The sequence below is a fragment of the Panulirus ornatus genome, chromosome 22 (assembly GCF_036320965.1).
Source record: "Panulirus ornatus isolate Po-2019 chromosome 22, ASM3632096v1, whole genome shotgun sequence".
NCBI lineage: Eukaryota > Metazoa > Arthropoda > Malacostraca > Decapoda > Palinuridae > Panulirus > Panulirus ornatus.
In genome coordinates, this window is record NC_092245.1 from 18,087,164 (window position 1) to 18,102,048 (window position 14,885).

The window sequence follows — 14,885 nt, forward strand, 5'->3', positions numbered from 1 at the left end:
GCACGACTCGAGAGAACCCATTGCCAACCACTGTGGGAGAGAGAAAAATTTAGTCATGTGAAGTAGCAGAACTTTTTCCATGGCATATACTTTTACGCCTTCCTGTCGATCACATCCTTAATGCATATAAAGAGGCACATAGCTTCATATCTCCCATCATCGCTACAATTCATGAAAAAAGGTAATTAGGAGTTACATTATGTCATTAGGATAAATGCATAACAGAATCACTCGAAGGTAACTTTAATGTAACCTTGTAATGTTAAGAGACGACTGTCTATGACAGGTGCTATCTAAGGTATGGGGAACATTGCAGCGAGTACAGACGAACGACTGAAATCATCCTTGACTGAATGATGAAGTCCTGTAATTGCTTGCTCAAGCTTCACTAAACGTCTCATTCACAGCTAAAGCTAAGTAGGCGTGACATAGCCTTATACCAGCATATAGCTTACATTCCCGTACTTATTACGCCTTGGAAGTCTAAAGCTAATTATTACAGACCAGTCCTATATAATATCAAACTATATCATCAAAAGGATACGATCTAATCAAAGTCTTAATTACTAGAACTCTCTGTTAGAATCCATTTTGGGGGATCTAAAGATATGCATCATCTTATTTTTTCCTAATTGCCTATTTCGTATGTGAGGACGATTTTATTGTCTTCTTGTAGGAACCTTTTTCGTATAAAACCCTCCAAAGGATGAGGTTAAAATTTCTTTTACTTGCTATAAGGGTTATGCGATGGCTGAATGTTGATCTTCGTCTTCACGTATCTCTTTAATGTTGGGTAAACATGTTCATCAACTTCCTGATTCGAGTAATCTCACGTGTACACAAACCATGTAGGGCTGCATCCTCCCTTGGGGCAGGAAGGGTTTGCATTATCCAGTAGGTGATGCGGCAGCGACAGACTCGGAGTATACCGCAGGGATGAGGGGGGTTAGGGAAGGAGGTTTGGACAGCCATGTTAGTCCCTGCATATAGACACCGCATCACCCTAAAACCCCCTCACATGTTGACGGGCAATGCCTTGACCACAGTGTCTCCCTCGTATGAATTCATACAAACATTATTCCTGTTAACAGTCATATAAACTTACTTCTTTTGTTATTTTTGACGAAAATATTCACACGTTATATACGTCCATTCACAACGAACATCCACAGTATCTCAGGAGTGAGACACATTGACTGACTCGTAGACCCAACCCTCTTTCGTTGTCACCATTACGTACCCATGTTGCACAAGAGTGCAGCTATGATCCACACTTTCCTCAAGGCTTCACTAAGCCTCAATCATGTTACACTTAACCTATTCTAACTGGATGACTTGTCATGCAATATCACCAGTATTTTACCTCGTGATATCATATTACATTCTACTTCTTATTTAATGCCATATAGATTCATATTACATTCTACTTCTTATTTAATGCCATATAGATTCATATTACATTCTACTTCTTATTTGATGCCATATAGATTCATATTATATTCTACTTCTTATTTAATGCCATATAGATTCATATTACATTCTACTTCTTATTTAATGCCATATAGATTCATATTACATTCTACTTATTTAATGCCATATAGATTCATATTACATTTTACATCTTATTTAATGCCATATAGATTTATATTACATTCTACTTCTTATTTAATGCCATATAGATTCATATTACATTCTACTTATTTAATGCCCTATAGATTCATATTACATTCTACTTCTTATTTAATGCCATATAGATTTATATTACATTCTACTTCTTATTTAATGCCATATAGATTCATATTACATTTTACATCTTATTTAATGCCATATAGATTCATATTACATTCTACTTCTTATTTAATGCCATATAGATTCATATTACATTCTACTTATTTAATGCCCTATAGATTCATATTACATTCTACTTCTTATTTAATGCCATATAGATTTATATTACATTCTACTTCTTATTTAATGCCATATAGATTCATATTACATTCTACTTCTTATTTAATGCCATATAGATTCATACTACATTCTACTTCTTATTTAATGCCATATAGATTCATATTACATTCTACTTATTTAATGCCCTATAGATTCATATTACATTCTACTTCTTATTTAATGCCATATAGATTTATATTACAATCTACTTCTTATTTAATGCCATATAGATTCATACTACATTCTACTTCTTATTTAATGCCATATAGATTCATATTACATTCTACTTCTTATTTAATGCCATACAGATTCATATTACATTCTACTTCTTATTTAATGCCATACAGATTTATATTACATTCTACTTCTTATTTAATGCCATATAGATTCATACTACATTCTACTTCTTATTTAATGCCATATAGATTCATATTACATTTTACATCTTATTTAATGCCATATAGATTCATATTACATTCTACTTCTTATTTAATGCCATATAGATTCATATTACATTCTACTTCTTATTTAATGCCATATAGATTCATACTACATTCTACTTCTTATTTAATGCCATATAGATTCATATTACATTTTACATCTTATTTAATGCCATATAGATTCATATTACATTCTACTTCTTATTTAATGCCATATAGATTCATATTACATCCTACTTCTTATTTAATGCCATATAGATTCATATTACATTCTACTTATTTAATGCCCTATAGATTCATATTACATTCTACTTCTTATTTAATGCCATATAGATTTATATTACATTCTACTTCTTATTTAATGCCATATAGATTCATATTACATTCTACTTCTTATTTAATGCCATATAGATTCATACTACATTCTACTTCTTATTTAATGCCATATAGATTCATATTACATTCTACTTATTTAATGCCCTATAGATTCATATTACATTCTACTTCTTATTTAATGCCATATAGATTTATATTACATTCTACTTCTTATCTAATGCCATATAGATTCATATTACATTCTACTTCTTATTTAATGCCATATAGATTTATGCGGTGCTTCAGAGTGCGGAGCGAATCTTCTTCGAGCGAGACGTCTCCCTTGACACCTCCCAGGCCTCTCCACCCACCCTCGGCCTTCTCGGACTCGAGGGAGCTGTCCGAGGCGGAGTGCGACAGGGAGATGCGACAGTCTCAGACCAGCACGGCGGGTGACGCGCCACAGCCAAGGGGAAGGAGAGGTCAGCAGAGCCAAGGAGGCTCCGATGGCATGACTGCTGAGTTGACCGTCCTGTTGCAACGGTACGAGCAACGGCAACAGAAGGATAAGACTGCGCAACAGAAGCATCAGCAGAACCTGTATCGAGGGCCACAGAAAAACCCTTACAGCATTAATGTGTAGCTTTACATTTATTTCATGTAAAATAATTTTGCGCAAACGAAGAGGTTTATATATTTTTACAAAAAAAAAACAGTAAAGCGTAGGTGTTTAACTGCCTGTTAACGGTGTGATACATGTATTACCAGTCCCCATTGTAAATATATTTTTTCCAAGTAAATCTAATATATAATGTGTTGTTCAGCTGTGCTTCAAGAGGAAGAAGAAAAGAAATATATGGCAAAATTAGATATTAATAAGAATCATGTATAAATTTTCTGTACATTCACTTCAGACGATGTTGTGGAAAACGGAGTTTGAGAACATGATTCAGGTATATAACAGGTCCTCTCAGTATGCTGAAGTATACTCACACTAGAGAGGGTATATCTGTGTACGTCCAGTACGGTGTTGTCAGCAGGGTTGTGTGCAACATGTAACAACTCTCTTAGTGCATGGAAGACAGAACGGGATCAGGAGGTACAACACGACAAGGGAGGAGTGAGGTGATATACCAATGAGAATTTCCCATGATTCTTACTCAAGAATGTTGCACAGTGGATTGGGATGACCTCAGGAGAAAGGAACGAATGATTGAAACCTGCTGGTGACGAGACAGACGTTTACGTAGCGATTGAAGCCTAGGATGGATGAAACTACAGGTAAACACGATATTTTGTTAATGCCTGACACACCACCACTGCACACCAATATATATATATATATATATATATATATATATATATATATATATATATATATATATATATATATATATACCTGAAAAATGAAAAGTATATGAGATTTGCTAATTACATTAGATTACATTACACTGCGAAAACAAAAATTCAGTGATGTATATCATCCCACATGTCGGATGTCTCTCTCTTAAAAGAATGAGTTGGGGTTTTCATTGAAAATATGTTTTGCAGGAAAGAGTTGGAGGAATTATACATTGTTTGTATGTACATAATTAATCGTTCTTTTGAAGAATAGCACATCTGTGTACATCCAGATATTGTACTACTTTATCATCAATAAAGACCTGAAAATTCATTGTATATAGTTTTCTTTTTCTTTTCGACTGTATGAATGATGAAGAGTTTCAAAGGCCGAGCGTGGAACTTCCTCTTTAAAGTAAATGGCTGCTTGGAACCTGTATGGATCTATACAGTGTATGGTCACTCTCTCACAACAAGAGAAGTTAATGTTTTCCATGGCAATATCAGAATAGATTTTAGGTTTCAATCTCAAGAGTAAAATGAGAAACAAGTGAAAGGAGAAAAATTAACTTCGAGTATAGGCTTGTCCATGATCCTGATTCTTACATCTACTTGCTTCGCTTTTATGACCCTAACTTCAGTTTTCAGAACACTCATCCCCACTCAATCCCACAAGCACTGTCTTTAAGCTTTTCTCCCTTCCATTATCTCTGCCTTCTACGAGCTCTCCTTCTTAACATTTTCCCTCCCGTCACCCCACTCCACCTCTCCCTCTCAGCTTCTCTTCCTTCTACCTTCTCCTACCATCCCCCAAGAAATTTCCCTTCTTCCTTCTTAATACATCCTCCCCCCACTCCCTTAAGCCTCCCTGGCCACGTACACAGATGCAAACACGAGTATACTGGGTCAGCGTCTGTGATACTGGCCCCAGCCTTCCCTTTACCCTGTCCTACCTCCCGCCTCCAACCAACACACCCAAAACCAAAAAGATTTCTTTCATTAGTCATCCTTCTTGTGGTGCCGCCACTCTTGTTAGGGCGAAAGGATACGAGTGGATGAGGAGGGAGAAGAGGAGAGGATGATGTGGGAATGCAGCTGTAGGGAGAGGAGAAGCAATGAGCAAAGGAAGGGAAAAATATATGAGACGAGGGTCTATGAAAGGTTCAGTCATACTGATGTTCCCATGGAATCAAGTCAGTGAATGTATTCCACATCATTTTTGATCTTACACACACATACACTGATACGTGATTGACTGACAGATGAACGTCTGTGGTAAGTCATGGATAAAGATAAGCTTATGATGAGGATACTAGACAAGATTACATGGCAGTCAGGCGTAAGATAGTAACAGACACATGAGAACATAACATAGATTCATACGGTGATGCAAGATAAAGTTACTCTGGTTATAATAATGACAGATACGTTTTCTATAACTAGCTTCTGAACTACAGTATGATCTGGTATACATGAGGTTGCTGGCTTGGGTGTCCTAAAGAGTAAAGACCTGTCGTGTGATGAATCTCTGTGACTACGAAGTTTTCATATTTCGTACACAGAGAGAAATATATGAGAAGATAACTGGTATATAATCACCAGTCAGTGGGAGTGAAAGACGCACCTCTCCTTATCTCTGTGATACTCTATCAGCACTGGAGAGGGTCCCGCACCGCTGGCAGGAGGGGGAGGAGCAGGCCAGCTAGCATTGTCTCGCCACCTGGTGGCTCAGACTAGCTTGTATATGCAGATGAAGATAACCAAGGCTTGTAGCAGCGAAGACTGAGCCACCTCGACGAGGGTCTGGGAGAAGAGGCGAGGTGATTCAAGAGACCAGGGATTGAGAGGACCGGGAGAGAGGGAGGGTGTAAACGTAAATGAGAGGAGTAACGTGGAGATAAGCGACAGCAAGGACATGAAAGTGAAGGAGACGAGAGAGATAAGAGATAGCGGGGACATGGGACGCGAACGGGAGGAAGGACACAGAGAGAGATAAGAAAAAAAGTTTAACGACGAGAGATGAAAGAGAATGACGGGTAACGGAGAAGAAAAGGGGGCAAAGGGACCAAAGAAGTTACAAGGAGATATAAGTATAGACTACGAAAGAAGAGGCGGGAAATATAAGGTCAGAGAATCTCCCAGACAGTCGCTGATGACGGGAAAAGTCCATTATCATACTCAGGTAATAGTCCATTGGGCCAGAGAGGGTGGCTGGTACCATAACTTGTTACCGAAAGATCTTGATACCATTAAGTGGGATTACTTTACAAACAACAGTACTTCCTGCTGGATATCTCAGTTCAGGGTCTGAAGTCTGTGTCCATATATGGATGAGGTATCCCTCAGCAGATAGACAGATCTCATGTCACTCTCTCAGTCTGCAGATGACAATAAGGTCGTGGAACAGAAGAGGTTGGGTTACTACATGCAGAGAGGTGCCATCTAATGTGTTGCCGAGGGAGAACAACACGACCACGGGGTTAGACCAACAGTACACAAAACCATGAGTGAAAGTCCTCTTACGAACCTCTTGGGAGCAGTTTTAACCATTACTTCCCCCAGGGAAGTGGAGCACACCCCCAGGGAAGTACAGTTTACCCCTCAGGGAAGTACATGACGTCCCAGGGAAATACAGTTTACTCCTCAGGGAAGTACATGACGTCCCAGGGAAACACAGCACTCCCCAGGAAAGTACAGCACTACCCAGGGAAGTGCTGCACGCCCTAGGGAAGTGCAGTTTATTCCTAAGAGAAGTGTAGCACGCCCTACGGAAGTAAAGCACGGCCAAGGGAAGTGCAGCACACCCCAGGGAAGTACAGCACACCCCAGGGGAGTACAGCACTCCCCAGGAAAGTACAGCACTTCCCAGGGAAGTGCTGTACGCCCTAGGGAAGTGCAGTTTATTCCTAAGAGAAGTGTAGCACGCCCTAGGGAAGTAAAGCACGGCCAAGGGAAGTGCAGCACACCCCAGGGGAGTACAGCACGCCCAAGGGAAGTACAGCACTTCCCAGGAAAGTACAACACTTCCCAAGGGAAGTGCAGCACGCCCTAGGGAAATACAGGAACCCCCCATCTCCTCCTCCTCCAGGACTGCGTAGCAGGCCCTAGGGGTGGAAAAAGGAGGCAAGCCCCAACCCAAGATATAAATTCGCCTGGGCAACCATACGTCACTGTCGAAGGTCTCCGAGCAGTGAGTATCGGGTGTAAGTAATATCCTGCAGCAATTCTTCGAACTCAGCCTCCAGCCTCAGCTGAGCAACGAGAACCACAGATGCCGGTGATGGGGGAAAGAGGCTCAGGGAGCTAAGGGAAGGGAAAAGGAGATAAGAGACAAATAGGCAGAGATCCGACAAGATGGACGTAGAAGCAGTCGATTTATGCTTCCACTGTTGCTTTCTGAACACAGTTGGCTGGAATGGTCGAGTTTCACCTCATATCAAGATGTACATTAATCCAGCGGATATAACATCGTGATGGATGAAAGTGGGAGGGCTTCAAGCCCTGGTATGAATAGACCATTTCTGTCGATAGATAACACCTCAGTAGACGGAGAGAGAAAGATAGAAGGAAGAAAATTTTTGATTTATGTGATAAACGTATCATCTAAGGCAGAAAATAGAGAGGATGGCATATGTACTAAATGTTGTAGTACACGCATTCTTCTGAGGTTTGTGAAGGAGTTGTAGAATACACACAGACCCAGATAAGTACATATGCACACATGTACATACACAGCCTCCATTGTGCACTGGGTCATGTTGCGACTCGTCAATAAAAAGGACCTGAGTTCGAGGACAGTCGGCTCACAGCAAATCCAACACTTTATTCTTTTGGGATTGCGTCCAGTTCAGAGATGAACGGGTAAGTGACATCACCTCCTATATATATATATATATATATATATATATATATATATATATATATATATATATATATATATATATATATATCTTCTTTTCTTTCATACTATTCGCCATTTCCCGCGATAGCGAGGTAGCGTTAAGAACAGAGGACTGGGCCTTTGAGGGAATATTCTCACCTGACCCACTTCTCTGTTACTTCTTTTGGAAAAAAAAAAAAAAAAAAAATGAGAGGGGAGGATTTCCAGCCCCCCGCTCCCTTCCCTTTTAGTCGCCTTCTACGACACGCAGGGAATACGTGGGAAGTATTCTTTCTCCCCTATCCCCAGGGATATATATATATATATATATATATATATATATATATATATATATATATATATATATATATATATATATATTTTTTTTTTTTTTTTTCATACTATCCGCCATTTCCCGCGACAGCGAGGTAGCGTTAAGAACAGAGGACTGGGCCTTTGAGGAAATATCCTCACCTGGCCCTCTTCTCTGTTCCTTCTTTTGGAAAATTAAAAAAAAGAAAAAAAAACGAGAGGGGAGGATTTCCAGCCCCCCGCTCCCTTCCCTTTTAGTCGCCTTCTACGACACGCAGGGAATACGTGGGAAGTATTCTTTCTCCCCTATATATATATTCTACGTCAGTCATGTAGCCGAAATAATGACGTAAAAATTCTCTCTCTTTCTCTCTCTCTGGAATGTGTTGATATCTGCATCACAAGAGACTGAAGAAAAAACAGCTGCAGATCACGGCAACCGATCCTCTATAAAGAGGTGTAATCCGCTTACCTTTTCCCCCAAAGTAGTTCATAAATAGGATTAGCCTCATTTTTCTTCCAAGATATAAGAGGATCGAGGTCTGGAACCCCTAAGAAGTAGGAGGAGGGTGGGAAGGACCACTAGCACAGAGAAAACCCACATATATATATATATATATATATATATATATATATATATATATATATATATATATATATATATATATATATATATATATATATATATATATATATATATATATATATGAGGAAGGCGATAAGGGACGGAGGAAAGAGAAGCTAGAATACCCAACTGGAGAAAGACGTCAGAAATGAGACAAAAAAACAAAGAAGGAAGATCGTGTGAAATTACAGCGAGGTACAGAGACGAAGATCCCATCCAAGAATCGACGTTTCAAGAGCCAGTGGGGTTCAACTCTCAAGACCCCAGTGTTGTGTGTGGGATAGTCACCATCATATCCCCTTCGTGTGGTGTCCAGTTCATTCTTGTTCATAGTGATATCTGAAGACGCACATCGGTGAAGTCAGACGAAGACACTGCACACTGAAGTTAAAAAGAAATACATACCTATATTTGTTGTTGTTTTTTTTTTTTTTTTGGAAGGGGAGGAAATAAATAATCACCTTTATTACAAAAGGGAATTATTGAGAAGTAAACAATCCGGGCGTTAATGGGAAGAGAGCATAAATACTCACCTTTATTATGTGGTGTTCATTATATTTTCGACATTGAATCGTGTTAATGACTCCATCATGAACTCCTGCTGTGTTTTATTACATTTGGGCCAAAACACTAGCTTGATATCAGACCTTTTTTGCGACTTACTTCACTTGTCTATTTTTTTTCCCTCTACCTCATGATTTTCCTATCTCATGATTATGCTATTTCATGATTTACCTATCGCATGAGTACCCAGACTCATGATTACCTCATGTCATGACTTTCCTATCTCATGATTCTCCTAAGCCATAATTTTCCTATTCCATTCCTCTCCTGTCACATGACTCTCCCATCTCCTGACGTGCTATGAATAACTGCATTCTCTACCATACCTTCTTTCATGTCATCACATAACTTGGCCTCACTTCTCTCACATGTGCTTTCGGTACTTTGCCTCATAGGTGAATATTAATCATGTCTCTCTTTTTCATTCCATTTGCGTTATATAGTTTTATATTCTCTTGTCCTTCTTCCTTTCAACTTACGTTCCTCTTCACCTGTGTATGTCATTTTCTTATCAAAAACCAGCAAGAGAAGACAGACGGATGGATAACTTATATACCTGAAGGTGAGATGTAGCATACCACAACGGCGTAAAGTCTCGTACCACACAATCTCCTCCAGTTCATGTTGTACTCTCTCTCTCTCTCTCTCTCTCTCTCTCTCTCTCTCTCTCTCTCTCTCTCTCTCTCTCTCTCTCTCTCTCTCTCTCTCTCTCTCTCTCTCTCTCTCTCTCTCTCTCTCTCCCCTCCCAATACCACGACGACTCTGCCTCACCTTCTCCCAGTGTCATCTGCTGACGAAGCAGTAACGTCATCCAATAAAAAGGCTTGATTTATATAACAAAGAAAGACAATGGGAGATAAATCCTCTCTCTCTCTCTGTATTCTTTCTCACGGCAGCATAAAATCCTGATAAATCTTGAGTTATGGCTGACTCCTGGAGGCAGCATGATAAAGAGGATGACATTAGGCGTTTATAAATCTTTTAAAAGCTAGTCATTTTGCCAGCACATAGCACGTTGACCTTCTGAGGGAGGGAGGGTGGTTTGCTGAGGACCTTCTGAGGGAGTCGTGTTTATATGGCACATAGACGTGAATAACCAGTTGCCTTTCTCGAGCAAAGTTGAGAAATGGAAACAACTTTAAGTATAAAAGATTGAACCCCCACTTTTGTCTGTATCGTTTTGCTTATACCACTGTTCATACAGTGGTATTGAAACCCTCCTCCCATGCAGAGGTTCAAAACCATCTGTAAAATGAAGAGGTTACCGGTAGAGTTCATACTGATAGAATGTCGTGTTGGAGATGTGTTGGAGGAGCGCTGGAGACCTATGAGAGACGAGCTGGAAGATTGTGGGAGACGTGGTGGTAACCTAATAAAGCCCTGGAGAATATGAAGCACTTGTTCTTCATATGTTTTTACACAGTGGTAGAGAAATGCCACAATGCTACAGGAAGGTTAAGCCAGAAATTCTTGAGTAACTACAGAAAAATGTGTTGATTCTTTCGGGCTTCGAAGCGATGCTATAGACCGATCAACAATAGGGTGAAATCCTAGAGCATCATGGGTGTGGATGACTGTTCCCTATGATGACGTGATCAGTGAGCAGCGTTCATCTTACTGTTGGACTGAATGGAAGCAAACACCTTCATGCCAGCTCGATAGGATCACCTCAGCAGTCCACAGCGACAGAACTGGAGGTTGTGGGTACGAGAGATCACTGAGCAGCGAGGGAATCCCACAGATGGGAGGTACGAGCAGTAAAGACAGAAGTGAGGAGAGAAGGTGTTCGATGTAGGAGATGCGGTAGCTATGGGGATGGCAGGTTTGTATGGAGGAGCGAGAACAGGGAGCTTTGGCCCAGATCGAAGTCACAGAATAGATGGTAAAGCATAATTGTCTATTTGAGATGCTGCATTCCTTATGAATCCAGAGATGGAGGAAAAAAAATATTGTTGCTAGATTACGTAAAATACATTAAAGTTCAACATGATAAAGTGTCTTTTTTACTTCACAGTTAGGTTTGTTAAACAGAACAGACAGACAGACGAGGAGGTCGTACTCCGTCAAACAGGCAAATGACTATTAACACAAGCAGCGTACTGGGCAACCCCAGTCCTTTCATTCTTCCTCTTTTTTTCTTTTTCAAAAAACCAACAGAACTTTTATATCCAATAAGTCACACGTCACGTCTCGCTAGAGTGATACCTGCCTGGCTTAATGGCACTAATGAAATAATAATTCGGCATTTGTTTTTATGATGAAGCCGAATCTGATCCCATCTCTCTCTCTCTCTCTCTCTCTCTCTCTCTCTCTCTCTCTCTCTCTCTCTCTCTCTCTCTCTCTCTCTCTCTCTCTCTCTCTCTCTCTCTCTCTCTCTCTCTCTCTGATACACACCCACACACACACACACACTCATCTTATCCATGTCGACATCTCAATTTTCTCTCCTCACTTCTCCTCGCCTCCCTAACGCCTACCCTCACCTACTCTCTCTCTCTCTCTCTCTCTCTCTCTCTCTCTCTCTCTCTCTCTCTCTCTCTCTCTCTCTCTCTCTCTCTCTCTCTCTCTCTCTCTCTCTCTCTCTCTCTCTCTCTCTCTCTCTCTCTCTCTCTCTCTCTCTCTCTCTCTCTCTCTCTCTCTCTCTCCTCCCACTCTCAACCCTCTCCCTCCACCGCTCGCCGCGCTCATATATATTCTGGTGGTCAATACCGTCCCTCCTGTTCTCCCCTGCAGACTGGATCATCCACCTCAGCAGTTTCCTTCAGCCAATCTTGGACCTGTAGCCTCCTCCCTGCACCCTCACCCATCGCTGGACCTGCACCTTCCCTCATCCTGGGTCTAGCACCTTCACTCATTCTGATACTAGAACTTTCAAACACTCTACGACCAGCAACTTCAAGCACACTTATAGACCAGCACCTTTACGGTTTCCTGGGATAGGAACCTTCACACACACACACACACACACACACACACACACACACACACACACACACACACACACACACACACACACACACAAAGCTGTGATCTATCACCTCCTAGAGAAGCACAAACCGGCACTAACCCGTCCCGTTACCTGAATACAGCAATTTGCTCCTCACCCTCACCCACAGTTTGACGATCGTCTCCTCTCCTCTAACTTCAGCTATCATTGGACCAACACCGTCACTCACTCCTGCTCCAGCAAACCCTTTCTCGCACCATGAACTACTTATCATCAATTCTACAGAATCCGTTCAGTCCATAGTAAGAAATAAATCAAATCCACAATTTTTTTCGCGTTCTGAGCATCTTAATGTGTGACTCGCCCAGCTTTTACCATTGTCTAAACGGTCAGTGTATCATGCGCAAAACCTACTCCCTCAAGTTCCTTTACTCTGATGCCTTTGAATCCAGTGTTCTCTCCTTTCATCCCACGGCAAACTCATCCTCCACACACTGCAAGACGCAACCTGGCTCAGCACCTAAAGTAACGTCTCCCTAGCTCTGGCATTACCAACGTCATTTCTCTCACATGAACCCATATCTACCCCACCAGTCACCTCCACCCACGACCAGTCGACTCTTTCAGTGTCCTCCGACACCGCTTATTTCCTCCCATTCTTGTACATTTGCCACTGCGGACGTCGGAGACCACAACAGCAACAAGAACTGTAAACCTCAGCAGATCTTTGGCTGAGAGAGACACAAAAGAATTGCTCGTGACCTGAAAAGATCTAAGTCCAAAGACTTAGATTTTAAGTCGTATGATACACATCGTAAAGCTATCCAAGAGCCGATGTATCCACGGTCCATGTTCTCCTGTGATGTATCTCACAGATACTACGCGTCGGGAGGAACGCCTTCCTTTCCCTCCGGACTCCAAAGAAATTCCTGGGGGGAAATACGGACAGAGTTACATACCCAACTCGGGAAACTCATCAGGCAACGTAATTTTGAAAAATATTACAATCGAAGTAGCCACTCACAACACAGGGTTAGCTGATGAGAGAGAACTTTAAGAGGGAGGGTGTACTTCACGACTGGTCAAATGCTCGCTTGCTGACGTGTACAGGAACTTGCAACAGCGGGTCAGTGGCGTCTTCCCGAGGCTCACAGGGTGCTCATGTGAGCCTCCATGAGGAGGACATTATGGGGTCATAATGAGAGTTATGGTCACCTCAGGCGCCAAAATTAAAGCCATATTTCTGAGGCTTATTTCTATTACAGCGGGTCGAGAGTGCTATTGTGTCAAGGGTTGTGATGTACAGACCCTGCTGGTCCAACGTGATGTGCTGAGCCCGGCCACCGGTACACTGTGGTCCACTGAGCGAGCTGGCCCATCAAGATGGACCATGTTAGAAATAGCTGCAGTTTCTAAGCCTGCTGGACCACCATGATGGGGCACAGACAATCGTCAGGTACACTTTATGATAACTATCGAACGTGTGGTGAAGGACTCAGAAATACGTGATGTCTTTCAAACATCATTAAGGCCTGGCCACACTAAGCCTCATCAGGATCTGGCCACACCAGACGTCTCAGGATCTGGCCACACCAGACGTCTCAGGATCTGGCCACACCAGAGACGTCTTCAGGATATGGCCACACCAGACGTCGTCAGGGTATGGCCACACTAACCACCATCAGGATCTAGCCACACCAGAAAAATGCCAAATAATCGGCTCAATTTTGATAAGGCTTTCCACTTGCTGAGCAAGGTTTGATCTACTATCACGAGACAATCTACCAGTTATTTTCGGACACATAGATAAGTGTAAAGCAGTAGGCCATTATGATCTATAACCTTGAGGTTTTGCCTAAGTATTTGATAAGTCTTATAGCCTATCAGTTTGATTATGTGACACAACGTGTTTCTTCTAAGTCTTCATCAATCCTGCTGGCAGTACTACATCATGCAATGTTGTCATCTATTCTTAAGTGATCTTTATGGTACTTCTGTGACGTAATCTATTTATTTGGGGGGATTTTATATCTATATGGATATATCTATCTGAATTTTTGCTGTCGCAGGATCGTCATTCGTATTCATATTCATCATTAGGTACCTCCTTAGGTACGAAGGAAAAGCATGTGGTTTTTTGTTCATTTCTTTTCTCTTTCCTTCCATCCCATAGAAGGTCGGGCCCCATAGGCACTGTAGACGGTGTGGTGAAGATGACGCGTCCGTCCGTAACGAAGGTGATGGTTAGGATTACCCGCGACTGCTGCAGTTTTTCTTCTGCTTCATCATCATGTCATATTCATTACGTCCTTCGTTTCAGTCTTATGTGACGACAGTAGTTGCTAGCCTGGGGACCGTCACACTACACATTGGCGTCACACTGGTGAGGAGGCTCTTACAGCGCTTTGGACCGTCACACTACACATTGGCGTCACGCTAGTGAGGAGGCTCTTGCAGCGCTGGGGACCGTCACACTACACATTGGCGTCACACTAGTGAGACCTTCTCTGCAGA

General features: G+C 41.5%; 1 protein-coding gene across 1 annotated transcript in view; it reads left to right on the forward strand.

The window, feature by feature from the left end:
- The window catches only part of LOC139756633 (cell adhesion molecule Dscam2-like), a 246,692-nt gene extending 242,315 nt beyond the window's left edge, over positions 1-4,377 (forward strand). The window contains exon 36 of the mRNA XM_071676304.1: positions 2,991-4,377. Within this exon, the coding sequence (XP_071532405.1) occupies positions 2,991-3,345 (355 nt within the window). The 3' untranslated portion in view covers positions 3,346-4,377. The remainder of the gene's footprint in view (positions 1-2,990) is intronic.
- The last annotated feature ends 10,508 nt before the right edge of the window (positions 4,378-14,885 follow it).